Source organism: Neomonachus schauinslandi, chromosome 2 (genome assembly GCF_002201575.2).
Source record: "Neomonachus schauinslandi chromosome 2, ASM220157v2, whole genome shotgun sequence".
Lineage (NCBI taxonomy): Eukaryota > Metazoa > Chordata > Mammalia > Carnivora > Phocidae > Neomonachus > Neomonachus schauinslandi.
This window is the reverse complement of record NC_058404.1, coordinates 135,192,673-135,211,967: the sequence shown is the minus strand read 5'-3', so window position 1 is coordinate 135,211,967 and position 19,295 is coordinate 135,192,673. Positions and strand designations below refer to the sequence as shown.

The 19,295-nt window shown below is 37.4% G+C and overlaps 1 protein-coding gene across 1 annotated transcript in view; it reads right to left on the bottom strand.

The window, feature by feature from the left end:
- The window catches only part of WDFY3 (WD repeat and FYVE domain containing 3), a 233,039-nt gene that overhangs the window by 144,531 nt on the left and 69,213 nt on the right, over positions 1 to 19,295 (bottom strand). Inside the window, exons 3-5 of the mRNA XM_044912920.1 lie at positions 16,061 to 16,184; positions 4,494 to 4,603; positions 325 to 486 (exon numbers count right to left, since the gene is read on the bottom strand). Of these exons, the coding sequence (XP_044768855.1) occupies positions 325 to 486; positions 4,494 to 4,603; positions 16,061 to 16,184 (396 nt within the window). The remainder of the gene's footprint in view (positions 1 to 324; positions 487 to 4,493; positions 4,604 to 16,060; positions 16,185 to 19,295) is intronic.

Sequence of the window (19,295 nt, the reverse complement as noted above, 5' to 3'; positions counted from 1 at the left end):
AAAGTCAATAAAAAAGAGCATGGAAGCGGTGCCTGGGTGGCTCAGTTGGTTAAGTGTCTGCATTTGGCTCAGGTCATGATCCCAGGGTCCTGGAATCTAGCCCCGTGTCAGGCTCACTGCTCCTCTCTCTCTACATCTGCCTCTCTTCCAGCTTGTGTGCTCTTTCTCTCTCGCTGTCAAATAAATAAAATCTTTAAAAAAAAAAAAAAAAAGAGCATAGAATACTATAGAAAATGGAATAGGCAGAACATCTCTTTAAGGAGTGCACCTGTTTCACTTTAAATAGACTGGTATTGATGGGCAGACAAATAGCACCTTCCATACCTGTACAAAAACTTTCTGGAGTAGTCCACGACGTTCTGCTAGAGGTAGCTCATTCTGTGCACCTCCAACGGCCTCAGGCACATGTGGAAGGTCAAAAAACAGATACAAACATTTAACCAGGGTGGAAGGCACTGACATCGTTGTCATGCAGTCCACGGTTTTCTGGAAAACAAACCAATAAATAAGTGAACAGGTAGATAGATATAACTGTAACTGGTACAGCTAAGGAAGTTCACAAATTTTAGGCCAGAAGTTAAATCATTAACTCACAAATTTTAAGCCAGAAAATTATTTATCAAAGTAACTTTTTAAATGCCTGAAAAATTTTAGAAAATTACTCCACAGTGACAAATACTCATTTTCCATTTGAACAACTTTGCTTTAATCCAACATTGAGATGTGTTTGTTATTTATTAAATTTGCTATTTATTTATTAAGAGGAATCATGTTTCAAAGAACATAAGCTTTGTGATTTAGAAAAAAGAAACATAACCATAAACTTGGGCAAACTAATTTTGCTGGACCTCACTTTCTTCTCCTGTAAAACAGATATAATGCCACATAGGTCTTAGAGTTAATATAAGCATTATATAACAAATGCAAGATATATTAAGCACTAAATTACATGTTAATAGTTGCTTGACTATCACTTTTATTCTTATTATTCGTTCTTGGGGCTGGAAGGACACTTGAGGGATATAGCCATCACTGACACACAAAAAATCTCTGTATCATTTTCAACAATTTCTAAAGGAAGAAATTCCACCTTCTTATGGTGAATCTTCCAGTATTCTTAAGAAGTATGCTATAATAATTGCCAAATTTTCTTTTGGTGCAGTTTGGAACAAAAAGTTTTACCACACTGGAGATCAAGAGGTCGGCATCATCTGTATTTAGTTTATTAGCTTTTTCATCAAGCAATTTTTGAATGCGTAGGGTATGTCTGGCAGTGTGCTAGAAACGGGGCATGCAGCGACAAAGCACCCCTGCCCTTCAGAAGACTGTAGTCTACTAGCAGAAGCAGGTTCAACTATGATTTAATCTCTTAAGTGTAGCAATGATAGTACACACAGGCTAATCTAGAAGGGAATGATCAACACTGCCAGGAATGGAATGGAGAAGGATAGGAATTAAAGACGGGAAAGATCACCTGGAAGACACATAGGCAGTATGTTTCAGGAACCTGAGTCCAAAACTGTTAATTCCTGAAAAGCCACAATAATAATGTCTAATCTTTAATAAGTGTTAAGTATAAAACAGGCATAAGGCTAAGCATTTTAATTATCTTATCTATTATCCTCCATCAACCCTACAAGGTAGACTCTATTGTATGATCCTGACCTCACACATGAAGCAGTGGAAGCTCATCACGGACATAACCTGCCTTAGGTGAGAGAGCTGGTTCAATGGTCCCCAAGTGGGAATGTCTGATGACCTATGTATGCATATGCTCTCCCATTCTGGTTTGATTTTTATTTTGCTGGCACTGGAGAACCACTGAAGTGTTATAAACAAAGGAGCAACAGAACCAGATTTCAGAAAATTAGCTGGTGGTAGTCTAGACCTAAATTAGATGTGAAGAGCAAGAAAGCCAGGGTAATTAGGAAACTAATACAGAAAACCGTATGAGAGCTGGGGCCTGAACTAATGCAATAGCAGGGTGATAAGCCTAAAGAACAATCCCTTGCAAACAAACAAAAAAGAACAATCCCTTGCATGATCTGGTCCCTTTCTACACATCCAGCATCATTTCCTGCCTCTAAATCAAAAACCCTTTGCTCTTCCCACTAAGATTATTTCTAGTTACCCCTTGTCTCTATATATCTGACATTCAGTTTAAAGGTCTGCCCATGTCAGAAGCTTTAATTCCTCATCTATCCTCCCACGCTCACCTACAAAATTTTAACTCTCACATTCCACATTTCTATTTTCATAGCACTACACAGACCCCATGATTGCATTTTATAATATTATCTTCATCTACTCCATGTCTGTCATCTACATGTTGATTTAGGACATGTTTTAGTCATCTCTGTACCTTACCGCTACCAACAGGAAATGGCAGGCAAAAAAAAGGCCAACTCAAAATACACAACACTGAATTTTCTTTTAAAATGTTTCTTTTTCGGGGTGCCTGGGTGGCTCAGTCAGTTAAACGTCAGCCTTCGGCTCAGGTCATGATCCCAGGGTCCTGGGATGGAGCCCCACATCGGGCTCCTTGCTCAGTAGGGAGCCTGCTTCTCCCTCTCCCACACCCCCTGCTTGTGTTCCCTTTCTCGCTGTGTCTCTCTCTGTCAAATAAATAAATAAAATCTTTAAAAAAAAAAATTTTTTTTTTAAATAAAATGTTTCTTTTTCTAGTTAGGTTATTACTAGCTTTCCCTTTCCATTAGGCAAAATGGTATGATTTTTCATTTTCATTTTATAACTGATACACTAAAAGTATAACTTGGTATCCAAACTAGTAACTGGAAACATTTGTAATTTTTTCAAAAAGTGATTAGGTTTCTCCTGATTCTTTTCTTACACTTTTAAGGCAATCTGTCCATTTGTACACATTTAAGTTAATCCACATATATTGACTTTCTACATGTTAGGTATTTAGTAAGGACACACTTTCTGTTCACACCTGAGAAAGCATCTACAGAAAATACGAATAAAACTTAGAAATATTCCGGGGCGCCTGGGTGGCTAAGTCGGTTAAGCGTCTACCTTCAGCTCAGGTCATGATCTCAGGGTCCTGGGATGGAGCCCCAAGTCGCAGCTCCCTGCTCAGCGGGGTCTGCTTCTCCCTCTCCCTCTGTCCCTCACCCCCACTCGTGCTCTCTCTCCCTCACTCTTTCAATATATAAAAATCTTAAAAAAAAAAACTTAGAAATATTCCAATTAAAAACGATTATTTTATATGCTATTCTAAGCCAAACCAAATTTTGATACAGTAATATGGAGGCATTTATAGCTACCATCAACAGCAAATAGAATCGACACTTTGATGGTCTTCTGGTATGGTCACAGATACATGGAAATAGTGGGCCTCTTTAGGACTATCTGAAGGTTACTTGGGGTAAATTAACAGCTCCATTTGCCCAGGACTCAAGGGTTGTCTGGGATGTGGGGCGTCCGGGCTAAAATCTGGAAAGTCCCAGGTACATCAGAACAAGTTGGTCTGATTCCTTTTGTGATTTAAGAAAGAAACAAACAAACCTAAACCAGCAAACAAAAAAGGGAAACAGATCATTCTAAGGGGAAAAAGTCCAAGTGCTACTACTTGAGGCTAGTGACTAGTGTCAGGATACGGTTACTAAGGAATATGCACTGTTTCTGCTGTGGCCTGTCACTGCAGTATGACTAGCGTCACAGACACCTCTGTCAGTCCCATTATTAAATGATGTGAGTTGTTTGAAAGCCCACTGTAATTTAGAGAGTAGCCATTCTCAAGACTGATACTAACTTCGATAGGTAATTCTACTCGGAACTGTAGAAGGTTGAATAAACTTTCATGCCCACAACATCACAGGCCAAAAATCAGGTATCCAAACAGCTCATCACTGAGTAGATGCAACACAGATCATGGCAGATGTTTAAAGGTGACTGGCGGGGGGGGGGGGGGGGGGGGGAGGGGGGGGGGCGTGTAAGCAATCTCCAGAATAAATCAAACGGGAAGGGAATATATATTATCCTGAAAATGTCAGTATTCCCCTATTTTCCATAAAAATTAGAAGAATTTAAAAATATTTTCCATGTCATTTACTCCTTATTAGCGAAGTGACCTGATGATTCTTCTAGGGTAAGTGCCCTAACATGGATCACAGAAGTGTTTGGTCTGGGCCAGATGGAGCCAGGGCTCAGGGCTACTCGCCTACAATCACAGAAGTCCAGCACTGTGCCCCACACATGTACGCAAGCTATCGTGTTCTACATGTGTTATGACATGACAAAGATGGAAAACACTGTTCAAGTTAGGCATTTTCTCAGGTGTAAAATTTATAAAACAGAAACCTCCTCATAGAGATGTTATAAGAAGCATGAAATAAAGTATAAGAAGCATTAGAAGAATATAATGATTATCATAAAACCTCATTTGGGAACGATGATAAATTTAACTTCACAAAATTCCAAGAGGATAAAAAAACAAGTCAAGTTATCAAACATAAAAACAAAGAACTCACCTGACCAGAGGATGCTAACAAATTAATTGTTGTCAGAAGCATCCAACCTCTACTGGCTTCTTCACTCTGATTGATTTCTAGGAACTGGACTATGGCCCGACTTGCAGCCTCTATAAAACCAAAGGAAAGCCATGAGGTGGGGGGATATCAGATATAAAGTGGTTCTTCTTTAAAGCCTGGCCAAAAAAATGATCATTTACTAAGCACGTGCTTTATATCAGCACAACTGCATGCTCTGTGTAAAATCTGTTAAAAAGAGCAATATTTTAATGGTATATCTAGGCCCTTACAGCATATTGTCACATCAATACAGAAGCGGAGAAGTCAACCTAAATATTTCAGGGACAGTTACGTCACGAGCTAGTCAAAAAGAGTCATGAGAAAGGTAAAATTTGAGCTCAACGTACCTGGAAAACAAAGATATGTTTGTCTAGGAAGTGGGAGGGAAGGCAGGGAACAGAGAGATTAAAAGCACAGTATTAAAACAAAAGTGTAAATAGAAGACTGAGCCTAATTAAGTTAAGATCAAGACAAAGAACTATAATAACACTGCATTAATATTCTACAATTTTGAGAATTAGAGTCCAGCATCAACAGTAGTGATAGAAAATCAAAGCCAATTTATGAAGAAGGTAATCTAAAGGCTGTTGACTCTCTGCGCAAGAGAAAGCAAGTGTAGTTTCTCAAGCAAAGTAGATGATGAAAGGGTCGTTCTAAGACTATGTAGTGGTGAGACAGTAAGACAAACTGGAAGGGCAAAGACTCTGGTGGAGGTGACCCAAATCAGGAGCCGCCCCAGTGATATGCACGAGGGGGGACTTGAACAGCTGACAGTAGGAATAGTGAGTGTCAGGCACAGAATGACAGCGTTGGAGGAATCTATGAAGTAAATTTAGTTATGGTTTGAGAGGTAAGGGAAAATGGACAAATCCTGAACCATGTGCTTAATTTCATCAGCACAGAGCTCATCAATGTTTCTATCAATATATGAGATGAATTAAAGTGTCAAAAAATCTCTGAGAAACAAACTGAGGGTTCTAGAGGGGAGGGGGTGGGGGATGGGTTAGCCTGGTGATGGGTATTAAAGAGGGCACGTACTGAATGGAGCATAGGGTGTTATATGCAAACAATGAATCATGGAACTCTACATCAAAAACTAATGATATAATGTATGGTGACTAACATAACATAATAAAATAAATTTAAAAAAATAAAGTGTCAAAAAGTAAGTCCAATTTGTTCACTTATCAAAACCAACCTGGTAAGTTGCTAATGTATACTTAATACACATCATAAAAATGCAAAATGTAGAATAAATAGATTTTAGGTTGCCTTCAAGGTATTTTTTCTTCCATTTAAGATAATCAAGATAAAAGTGTTTCATTAAATAATTGAATGAATACAAGACTTACATTGGATACTTTGCTGGGCATATTTCACCTTTACATAATTCCATTTGAAAGAGTATTTTAATAGGAAAAATTTTAAATAGCTTAATTTTACTAAGTCTTAACTGTGTAACAAACACTCTTTTAGGTACTTGAAGATTTAACTCATTTAATCTTTACAAGAACCTTATGAGTTATTTTCTATCATTATACCTGTTATAATAATACAAACTGAGAAACAGAGAGGATGAGTAATTTGCCTAGAGCCACACAGTTAGTCAGTGACAGAACTTGTATTCAAACCCAAGCTGTCTAGCCTGTAAGAGATAAAGATAGTGATTTAAAAAAAATTTTTTTACTGGAGAAGAGGGAAGCCAAAAGAATCCTGGCTTATTTCTAATATTTCAGTATCTTAAAAGTGTTGAAATTCTTGTATTCCTATTTTCACTGATTTATACCCTCTCGCCCCTCTCTAGAAAATAAACATCATGGGAGCAGACTCCATGTCTGCCTTGTTCACTGCCAATCCCTGGTATGAGGCACATCACTGGCACTAAGTGGGTAGTCAATACATATCTGTTAAATGAGTGAATAAGTCAAGCTAAAGAGGTCAAAGAAGGACATTTTGAGCTCAACTTGTTACAAACATCAAGAGTGTTTGGGGCGCCTGGGTGGCTCAGTCGTTAAGCGTCTGCCTTCCCCTCGGGTCATGATCCCAGGGTCCTGGGATCGAGCCCTGCATCCGGCTCCCTGCTTGGCAGGAAGCCTGCTTCTCCCTCTCCCGCTCCCCCTGCTTGTGCTCCTGCTGTCACCATCTCTCTGTCAAATAAATAAATTTTTAAAAATCTTAAAAAAAAAAAAAGTGTTTGTGTTTACTATGGATAACAGAGATTCCTGAAAGTTCTGAGAAGCGGAGTAATAATATAAAGAAAGCAATGTTTAAGGCTAGTTAAATTGTGAAGGTCTCAACAGAGAGGGGAGCAAACAAATAAAAGAATGTCACTGAGAAACATTCTTTAGCAATTGTGGCCTGAGATCATTAGTAAAAATTGATCTGTAAATTTTTCTTGCAAACCTGTCATGGGCCAGGTTTTATTACATAAGCCCTCTTTCCTTAATAGGAATTAAATGCTCGTGTAATGAAGATGACTCCTTTCCAGTAAGTAAAATTCTCAAAGGCTGACATGCTGTGCTTTCATTTTCTAGGCTTCTGCACAAGTTAGGCAACTTTGGTGTTAAATTGTGCATTTCCAACTTTATAACTCAACATATTAAAAAACTACTTGCAGTCTTCAAGTTGATTATTCCATCATGAAATCAATGTAAAAAAATTCTATTTCATAACAACAACAAAAACATTGATTAGAAAATGAACTGGTCAATACCACCTATGCTTCTGACAGAGGACAAAAAGAAGAAAGATGCTGAAGACACGAACAAAATTACCTTCCCGGTACGAAAGCTAGAGAGCTACAAATAAGACACATTCTGAGTGAACTGCAATGCCACCCATGTTTTTTAACATAACGTTATTAATGCTAAAAGGAAATTGGACAAGTATGTCTCTTCTGCTACTCAATAACTGCTATTCAGTAAGTTGTCAATTATGAACAATGAATGCTAATGCTTACTTTGAGAACCAAAACACCAAAAATGTACTCTTGGCTTGCAACAGTTCTATTGACCTGAGCAACGGTGGGCACTTATACAAATGTGTGGTTACTCTTGTATTGGCTGACAATGAATATTAAGGTATTCCTCAAGATAAGAAGAGACAAATAATAGATTTAAAAAAACCCTCAATGTTCTAATTGTTATTAAACATTACAACAGTTCAATGGATCACTGAGCTGATTAAATAATACACATGAAAATAAAGTTTGAAAAAGACCAAGATAGTGTAATTATTAACAGTATCTAACAACTTTACCAACTTAATAATAACCATCCTTTTTTGAGAAGAATGTGGAGAAGACCTCATTGACAAAGGATCTTTACATAACAAATGTATTCATAAGAACTATTTCACTCTCACCTACTTATTTCAGTATGCTGCCATTCAAAACACCTTAATGGGATCTCCCACTTCTTATTTTAAATGAGTCAAGAAGCTCACTGCAAAAGTCTTGAACATTCAGTGTGATCTTTAAAAAATTACGTATACTAGAAAGTAATTTTAAATTAAACCTCCACAAATTATAGTTTCTTAAAACTTTGAAAGAAAAACACTTCTAATAAAAAAAAATTGCATTAGGATCTTTCAATTTCACTAATATTTAACAAATACAAATTTAAATGATTTAACTGAAGGTTGTAAGAGTTAATGAAAGGAACATATTAACCCATACTGAGAGTTGCCAATCATTTGATTCAAGCTTTAGCTTTCACACTGCATTTCAATACATAAAGTTAACTGAAAAATACAGAAATGGAGTTAGTAGAGCTCATTATTAGATTAATATAAGGTAGACAATTTTAAAAGAAATTTAAAGACAGAATATAAGTGAATTCAGTTAGACAATATCCAGAACAATCAGAAGGCAAAATTTAGTTAGTGCAATACAATTTTTCCTTTGCATTTAAAGCACAGTCATTTTCAAACTTATGCAACAGGATGATAATGTGAAATGAATCCACAGTATTACATTCTTTTTTCATTAATGAAGAAACCAAGCCCTAAAAAACTCTTTCCCATCCCAAAAAAACTTCCACAAGTTAGTCAGAAAAATAGTAGTACAACTCATAGCTTCCATGCTCTTTTTTCATTTGATAATATACAACCACACCTTGGGAATAAAATTACCTGAGGGTGTTGTGGCTTTGAAATCCTTGGAGGACAGCGGGGCACACTGTTTTTCTGTTTAAAAAAAGAGGCTGGGTTGTCTACTTGGGGATTCAGTACATGACACTAATCCCACCACAGATGCTGTGTAAGACACCAATTGTGGCAAGCACCCCCAGCTTCTCCATCACCAGGCCACCACCCACTGGGGAATCACACCACTGTATTTAACAGCAGCATTTATCACACACACTGATGTCATTAACAATAAACTGAAGATACTACTTTTACATGGGTGGAGATTTTTTGCTTCCATGACATACACGGACCACATGCCCTTAGCACTAAGCAGCCTGCATAGTCCAACTTAATAAATAACTACAAGAGGTAGGAAAAAGTCTTAAGCTATACTCTGCACACAATATGGCCACAAAATTATAAATCTTCTCAAATTAACGTTGAGGGCCACTACATATTTTTAACAAAAGCCACATGGAGGCAATAACCAAGAGAGAATTATGGGAGACAGAGAGAAAACGAGAACTGTCAAACTGCCCTCATATATTACACATCAGTCCTTGTATCCATTTTGCATGTTTCCATTTTTACTAACTTCTGATGGATGGATTCAAAATAACAGAATTGCAGATAAGCATATCTTCCTACTGAGAGAACTACAATCCATATTACAAGTGATCTGATAAAAAGACTTGATATGTGAGTGGTAATTAGGTAACAAACAAAATAACAAGTACTTCACACCAAATTCAGAGGAGTCCTGAAAATATAACCTTGCTGTGATGCACAACAAACACAGACAACTTTCAAATGAATCACAGAGGGCTCAATTTCTGGAGAAAAATTATGTGCATATAAATTATAGCAAAATTACTTTCAATGATAACTTCCTGTGAAATAAAAGGTCATGTAAGGTATCAAAAGTAGCCAAATTCATAGAAACAAAAAGTAGAATGATGCCAAGGGCTGGGAGAAGGAGGAGATGGGGAGTTGCTGTTCAATGAGTATAAAGTTACAGTTATACAAGATAAGAAAGGTCAGGAGATCTACTGTAAGACACTGCGCTTAGAGCAAACTGTACAATACACTTAAAATCAATCAGTCAATCACAAAATGAGAATGGGATATACAAGAGGTAAGATGATTCAGGGGCACCTGGCTAGCTCAATTGGTTAAGCAGTGGACTCTTGATTTCAGCTCAGACCATGATCTCAGGGTCCTAGGGTCAAGCTCCGGATTGGGCTCACATTGGGCTCCAAGCTCAGTGCAGAGTCGGCTTTCCCTTCTGCCCCTCCCCCCCCCACCTCAGGCTCTCTCTCTCTCTCAAATAAAATCTTAAAAAGAAAAAAGATGATTCAGAATGTACCTAGGGATCTTGAAAATTTACTAGAAAAATCAAAAGATCAAAAAATCTCCATCAAAGTATCTTTAAGACTTTTATTTATTTATTTGAGAGAGAGAAGGAGAGAGAGTGTGCATGAGCAGGGGCGGGGTCAGGAGGAGAGGGAGAAGCAGACTCCCCTCTGAGAAGGGAGCCCAACGCAGGGCTCCACCCCAGGACCCTGAGATCATGACCTGAGCCAAAGGCAGCCACTTAAATGAGTGTGCCACCCAGGCACCCCTCCATCCAAGTTTGATAACAAAACTGACCAAAAGAAACTTCCAATGTTAAAAACTAAAAATAAAAGAATAAGAATTCCCATAGCCAGGGGTCTTTAAGACTGACGAAGGAGATACTCCAAAATTATGCTTTTCTCTCTTAAACACCAGTAAGTCTAGCTTTTCTAACACTACTCCAATTCTCAAAGCATTTAAAAAAAATAAACAACCAAACAGAGAAATCCTCTATCAAAAATCAGTAAAGATTTTTTGAGCACCTCATCTGTGACAAGTAGTCCTCTAGGTGATACAGGGGTGAACACAAGAGACAATAAAATTAAGTAAACGAGATACTTTCAGATGACAAAGCTCTATAGGAAGTATTTAAGGTGACTGAACAAAATACTCACTGGTGTGGGGATAGAGGATAAAGGATCTATTTGAGATGATCAGGAAAGGTTTCTCTTGTGGAGGGAATATCTACAAAACTTGAATTTCAATTCAATGGATTCTGAAGTTAATAAATTTCAATAAATTTTAAAACTAAAAATTGTATGGAATTACATGATCTGGAAAAATATATCTTAAAAAGACCCGGAAATCAAGAAGTCACCAATGGAAGAGGGGCTCAGGGGGCTCTATGTACTACATTTGCAACTGCTGGTGAGTCTAGAATTATTTCAACATAAAAAGTTAAAGGAAAAACTTGTGTAACTATTACTGTATTTAACAATAAGACATCCTGTACTCCATTTAAGATACTATTCATTTTGTCGAAAAACCTACCCTATCTATGTAAAATCGTAAGAGGATTTAGGAAAACAAATCTCTAGTGCAGAAAAGCGTTTTTCTACAAACATGCAGATTAGGTATTTAAAAAGACAGCAACAGAAAACCAAGTATAAATACAGTTTGGGGAATATTTTATTCTAATCTAGGGATATCACTCAAGAAAGAAAATTCAATGACAGGAGTCAGTATAGAACAGAGAAATTTCCCTTCATGTTACCTGTTTAAAATAGCTAAAAAGGCATAAAACACACAAATCTTATATTTAAGAGCAACTTCTCTGTTCTACAGAAATAACTAAATCAGGAAAGACAAAAAGGATGGAGTCCCACTGTGCATGGAGAAAGGAGAAGACAGGGGTGGGAGGTTACCTTAAACCATCTTACCACCTTTCACTGAACTTGCTTTAAGGACTGCAAGTATAATTAAAATCATCTCACTTTAAAATCCATACATCAATTAATATAATGTACTGCTTCTGAATAAGAGATTTAGTCCCTCGATCCAAAAATATTTTAATGGCTGTTGCTCCAAAGACCCCATAACGGGCTCTGGTTAAAGATGGAAGGTTGTGCACGTGCATTTACCTCTGCTTTCTCCTGAAGTCCCACGGCTATGAACTGAATTGTGCCCCTCTCCCTCAAATTCCTCTGTTGAAGCACTAACTCTTAATGCAATGGTATCAGAGATGGAGCCTTTGAGAGATAATTAGGGTTCAGATGCAATCATGACGGTGGGAGTCCTCATGAGGAGATTAATGCCCTTATAAGAAGAGACACCTGAACTCTCTCTTCCTCTCCTCCAGGGGAGGCCACATTGAGAAGGTGCCATTTGCAAGTCAGGAAGAAAGATCTCACCAGAAACCAATTATGCTGGCACTCTGATCTTAGACTTTCAGGCTCCAGAACTGGGAAGGACTATTTCTGTTATTTAAGTCACTGGTCTATGGTATTTTGTTATGGCAGCTTGAGCAGATTAATACACCCACTAAAATGGTTATAAAAGGATTTTTCAAAAAGCCTAAACCCATAAGGACAAAGAGAATAGGAAAGATGAAAGCAACATTTTGGATACTAAAATAGCAGAGAGGTTAGTGGTAACTGATTTAGCAAACTCTAGAATCTTAAAGCAAGTGCAGGAAAAATGAAAAAGCAACTAAACTACAACAGAACCTTCAAGAGGCTCAGGAATTGGTGGCACCAGGTACCTTTGGAAACAGAGGTAAATGTGGGAGTGTATACAGAAGGCCTGGTAAAAGGATGTGAGAGAGCAGTAAGACCCCCCCAGATCCCACCATGTGGGCATCAGACTGGAGGTGTGCTCAGCAGGAAGAGTGAGGGAGTGTGTTAGGGCTGGGGCGGGAGTGAGGGAGTGCAGCCATCACACCAGGCACAGCTGCAGCTCACGGAGAGCAAGCAGAAGCTTACACACTGCATGCTGAGGGTCCTCAGACCTTTCCCCTACTTGGCTTCCAAAATGCTGAGAGGGAGACATGGATCTTCCAAGTAGAAACTGGACATTCTTCACTGGGGACTCTGCCTAGCTCAGGGGAGAGAGTCAACAGAACAGCCTAGCAGGATCACACTGGGCTGATGCCCACGGTTTCAAGCCCCACCCACAAGTGCAGAGCTACCAGCAGCTCTCTATGGCTCCGTTCTTATACATGAGCAGATGGCCAAGGAAGTCCTCTAACCTAAAAGACAGACAAAAGCAAGTTAACAAAAAAGTCCTCTAACCTAAAAGACAGACAAAAGCAAGTTAACAAAAAAGTCCTCTAACCTAAAAGACAAAAGCAAGTTAACAAAAAAGTCCTCTAACCAAAAAGACAGACAAAAGCAAGTTAACAAAACAGTCCTCTAACCTAAAAGACAAAAGCAAATCAAAAAATTAACAAAAAAATGAACAAATTAAAATTTTTGAAAGGAACAGAGCTAAAAAAGAGCATCTATGAAAGAACAGACACTAATAAAAAAAGAAACTCGTAGGAATTAAAATTATAATGTCACAAATGGGAAAAAAAAAAAAAACCCTATAGAAGGGATGAATGGCAGGGTCAAAAACCAAAAATACAAAATAAGAGAAAATAAGAAAATGAGAGGGACAGTCTCAGGGGTACATCTGAACAGAAAAAGAAAACTGAGTGGAGGATATTATTATACAAATAATTCACAAAATTTTCCTAAAATTAAAGGATGTGAATTCCCAGACTTCAAAGTTCAGTAAGTACTCAGCATAATGTATAAGAATATATGCTCCAAGGCATGTTATCATGAAATTTTTGACCAGGAGGGACAAAGAGAGGATCCTAAATGCTCCAAAAACACACAAAACAAAAACAAAACAAAACAAAACAAAAAGGCAGGTCACAGAAAGAAACAAGAATCTATGCAGCTTACGATTTCTCAATAGCAGTGTAGGAGTCTAGAATATGAAGGAGAAATTATTTTTAAATTCTCACATAAAATGATTTCCAATCTAGAATCTGATACCCACCGAAAGGGGGATAAATATAATGCAAGCTGCAAGATTTTCCAAAATGACCTTGAGAGCTCACCCTGGGCTGCCTGGAGAAGGACCTAGCTAAGACACCCCCCCTACCGACCATATCCTCAAGGGAGTTGCTAGACCTAAACTCAACTTCCCATGACACTGGTAGCTTCCTCTCTCTGGTAGGAGGGCCTCTAACTTCCCCTGGGCCCCAAAGTCTCCTGGGGCTAAACAGCGAGGATCTGCAAACAGCTCCTGTAAACATCCGACAGACATTCAAATCCAGTACTCAAACAGCCTAGATCATAAGCATTTGTTTGTTTTTCACTGATAAGACCACATTTGTGTTTGTACTTTAGGAATGGAGGGGCATCAGGGATTTTCCGAGGACACTTTTCTGTGACAGAATGAGGGTGGTGGACCTGTGCCTTCTTTTCTCTTGCTGAATCCCTGGTTTTGTTTCCCCTTCCTGCAATAAAGCCATGCTAAATGACATGTTGTTCTAAGCCCTGGTACCTGAAAGGTTGTCAGCCTAAAGACATCACCTTCCTTGATAAAAAGAAGGGAACCCATCTTACACAGTAACAGTCAAAAAATTTTTTCACTAATGGGATTTCTAAAGAACAAAATAAAACAAAAACAAACACACATACACACATAAAATCCGAACCCTTAAATGGTAACCCCCTGCATCTTTTCTCAGGAAGCTGCTGGAAAAGATGCCTTAACAAAAATGAGGAAGTTAGTTTGAGAAAAAAAGATGCCTTGAGATTCAGGAAACAGAAGTTCCATCCCAAAGAAGTGGAAAGGCAGCCCAGACGATGTTGAGTGGAAATATAAAAAAGACAGCTGTGCAGCTGGTCTAGGGAGCAACTACCATGGATTAACGGATTAATGCAAGCCAGAAAGTTCTGGAAGAGGTATTTGCAAGAAGATGAAACTAACAGAATATCTGGTGCCTTCAATCATATTGAGGGGAGATTCAGAAAAACATTTTAGCAATTGGGGATGAATGTGTGATGAAAATCTAGAAAACTAGTAAACAAAAAATAGGCAATTACTAATTCAACTGGATGGAAAAGAAGTTTTCAAGGAAAGAAATCACACCATACCATACAACTCATCTTAAAATAGTGTTTTCATAGTCTATACAAGATAATATTGATCTAATCAAATTAAGACAGAACAACATTAGAGGGGCTTAGGAAGCACGCACGTACAGGCAGTGGTGGTGAGCTTAAGAGAGTGAAAGTCTCATTTTCTTTTGTGGGAAGTCAAAAGATAGTATCTAAATGTGAAAAAACAAGGGCACACACTGTAGGCACATCATTTAGAGACACAGAGGTAAATATCAAAAAGAAAAAATTTTTTTTTAAAGTGAGTGAGAGTGAGAAATGGAGTTGAACTAGGATGGTGGAAGGGAAATGCTGTTTTCAATAAACCTTTTAACTACCTGACCCTTAAATACGTGCCCGTATCATGTTAATAAAAAATAAATTTAAAAATAAGATTAAACAAAAGCATTACTGTTACTATTGGAAAGATAAGAATTTGATGGGCTGAAAAGATAAGTGATTGTCCAAAAGAACATTATAAAGAGAATTTAAATCATCAGTTTATCAGTCTCGTGCTTCAATAAGAAAGCCAGCACTCAAACGACCATTACAAAACCAAAATAACAAAATAAAACAAAGATAGAAATCCCTCAGACATACTGTTAATTTAGAAAATGACTAACGGTAAATAAAATCAAGAAAGCCTACTTTAATTCTGGATAAAGGGATAATACCTTATGAAGTTTAAAATTACCCAATTATGAATAAGAACAGTTATTTGGGCAGCATTCACAAAAAGCTTACTATATGTAAAGATTATTGGTTAAAGACCCCTAAGCAGTTTATGGTCTAATAGGAAGATAAAGACACACACACAAATAACCACTGGTGGAATGAGAAACATTAAGAATAGTTCCAAAGAGAAAGTTTTTCCTTTGATTAAGGGAATCAAGAAACATTCCATCAAAGAAGTGTGACTTAAAATCCAAGCTTCCAAGATTTAGACATACTAGGGGGGCAAAATCTCCCTTCTGGGTGAACCATCATAGGTGAAGGATAAAAATAAGAGCACAGACATGTTCACGACTATAAGCAGCTTGGTTTGGTTGAAATATAGAAAAGAAAACAAGAAATAAAAACATAGACTAAAAAAAAAATTCATATGGCCAGATCCTGGATCTGCCTTGAATCTGGATTTTGTTCAGAAGGAAACAGAGTGTTCTTGGGAGAGAGGGGATGGGGATGGGAGGTCTAAGGACAATGGTCTTGAGTACAACCGCTCCACTTGGGAGATGTTGAACCAACCAACAGCAGAGTGTGTGAGAACAGGAACAGGGACAGGTAATTAAACCCACGTGGATAAAACTGTGTCAGTTTTCTCTTTAATTTTAATAGAACTTTTACCAAACAGCCTATTCCAATAGTTTTTCCTGGTTTCAGTAAAAATACCTGTGGATTTGTTTGATGCTCTCCTTCGAATTTCTGTCACCATCAGTCGTGAGACTTGGGTTGTGAACTGCAGAAGGTCAGAAAATTTTTCTGTCATCGTATTTGGCGGAGCATTTCCAAAAACCTGTGGATGAAAAAAAAAAAAAACCAATTTTAATGAAGCACTGTCAACTACTGACTTTCATTCTGTACATTTCAAAGTGTGGTATGACTTGAAAATCAAGTCAAAAAAGTGGTCTTATACAGATACTTTGAATCTGAATAATACGTTTAAAATACAACTCTTTCAATATATCATATCTAGCCACAATTCTTGGTACATATTACATCATCTTTTGAATGAGTGATTAAATAAATGAAATAAAAGCCAAAGAATAGTTATCTATGAAATTTGAATCAATCTTACCGGTAAACTTTAGAAAGCATGTTTCTCTGAAGAGATCTAAATTAAGAATTTAGAGAAAGGGGAGCCTGGGTGGCTCAGTGGGTTAAGCTTCGGACTCTGTTTAGGCTCAGGTCATGATTCATGGGTTCTGAGATGGAGCTGAGTGGAGCCCCACCCTGCGTATGGCTTCACACTCAGCAGGAAGTCTGCTTGAAGATTCTCTCCCTCTCCCACTCCCCCCACTCACCCAAATGTGCACTCTCTCTCTAAAATAAATCTTAAAAAAAATAAAAAAAGAATTTAGAGAAAAGTGGTAAGGTTCTATGATGGTACATAGATATATCAGATGGTGAAAAGCAGGGATTTATCTATGGTTAAGTCCTAGACTGAATATAGAATTCACTAAACTCATGCTATAGCTCAGAATTTCTAAATTCTACAACAATTCCCAAAACAATACCGTTAGGAAAGAGACTAAAGAAAATGAATGTGAGGGTCATAAAATACACTTTGTTTTAATAAAACATCTAAGACAAATGAACTTTAGAATAAACCATAAAAAAAAAAAAGATTTTATTTATTTATAGAGAGCGCACACACACGCAAGCAGGGGGAGTGGCAGGGGAGAGGGAGAGAGAGAATCTCAAGCAGACTCCCTGTTGAGTGTGGAGCCCTACTCGGGGAGGGGCTCAATCTGAAGACCAATAGCTCATGCATGACCTGAGCCTAAACCAAGAGTTGGAAACTTAACCCACTGAGCCACCAGGCACCCCTAGAATACATAATTCTTAAAGATAAACCAGTGTGGGCGCAGCAAAGAGGGCAAGAAAATGAAACCTGGACCGACAGTCTTAGGAAAAGAAATGGCTATATAACTGGATGTATCTAAAGTATTATTTTGAAAAATGTCCCTTATAACCAGAAGGAAATCCAGTCTTCTAAAACTATTATGATAGCTCTCTTATTATAATACTAATCACACAGTATTTTATATTCTTATTATCTGTTCAAATGTCACTCAAAAGGAAGGAACATCTCTTACTCATCTTTGTATTCTACTCTGCTTTAATTTATAGAGATGTTCCCTAAATATGTTTGTTCATTTATATGCTGTCTCCCATCCCCCACAACAACAGATTCTAGAGAACATTTAAGTTAGCACTGAAGGATACATAAATTATAACATGAGAATATAAACTAAAATTAAGAAATAAAACAAAAACAAGGAAATAAACCAAGGCTAGGGAATGGATGGGAAAACAGGACTAAAAATATCTAAGACCAAAAGACCAATTCTGTATTTGTCGTGTTTTGGTCACAAATTTTGGCTCAAATATACAAAAGAGAAAACCTATTCTATTCCACGGTTCACAATGTCCTTATGTAAGAAAAAAATATATTTAAGGAAGTATCTCTATTTTCATACTACAGCATAAAAATTTCCTTCCAAGGATCCTCAAAAAAAAGGATATAATTTATAATGTAATATCCTTGTAACAGAAATATATTTCTTGCATTCTTACAACAGATACTATAGTCCTTATAACCTCCTTCAAATTGAGCTGAAAGTACCAAACAAATCAATGCTACAGGTTATACTTTTGTTTGGTTATCTAAAGGCTGTTCATTAACTTGACACAGGAGCAATTTTACATTATCTCAAAGAACAAATAAACTACTTTTCAAGACCTCAATAAATTGGTGTTTTTTTGGCTGAGATATCGATAAATGTTGTGTGTTTATAGCTCAAGTGGGTCACTTGTTTGTAAAACCGATATTCTTTAACAAACAAATTGGAGGCAGATTAGAAATTGAGAAGCCTAATAATGACACATGCTTGAATAACCATTCTACTTCCAACTCAGAGATGTGAGTATATAACTGTTGTTTATAAAACAATTGTGTATTTTCCTAAGGCAATTATGACACCTTTCATCAAACTAATTTAAAACAGGCAAATATTCCTATTACTCAGAATATATTAATATATATTTTGCTCCCAAGAATTATTAAGAGCTATTTTATTCTGAAGAGTTATGAAGACAACTTCATAAAATAAAAAGATAATTTCTTAGTATATGCATATGGTTATTCAAGCAGTCTTCATGGTAGGTGAATAATTGTTAAAAATGCAACTAACTTGGGGCGCCTGGGTGGCTCAGTCAGTTAAACGTCCAACCCCTGATTTCTGCTCAGGTCATGATCTCAGGGTTGGGAGACTGAGCCCCGCATCGGGCTCCACGCTGAACGTGGAGCCTGCATAACATTCTTTCTCTCCCTCTGCTCCCTCTCCGCCCCCCACACCCTGCTCTCTTAAAAAAAAAAGAAAGAAAGAAACCTAACTTTTCACACAAATCCTGATATTAAACTGCTTTATTGACGTGAGAAACTTTTTTTCAAAAGATGTCTTCCTTGAACTGACCAAATACTATTAACGGAAAAAGAGCTATGTCCTGTTTGCTAATTTGAAATGAACAACTATTGCTTCTTTGACACAAACAACTTTTAGTCTAGTGATTCATTCTTTTCATTTATTCACTCATAAATATTTATTGATCTCCTATATATGCCAGGCAGTATCTGGAGTGATGAATACAAAGGTAAATAGAGTTGTGAATACAAAAGTAAATGAAACAAAGAGGATTCCTGCGTGTGTGGAGTTCACATTTTAGTACAGGAGACAAACATGAAACAAATTAAGAACGGAAATTACATTAGTGATATGTTCTAAAGGAAGTAAGCAGGGTAACTGGAAGGGAATGCCTATTGTGGCAAGAGGCTGTCCAAGGTCTCCCTGAGACGACACTGGCATGAAGGAGTGACACTGTGTGATGAGACAAAATCATACAA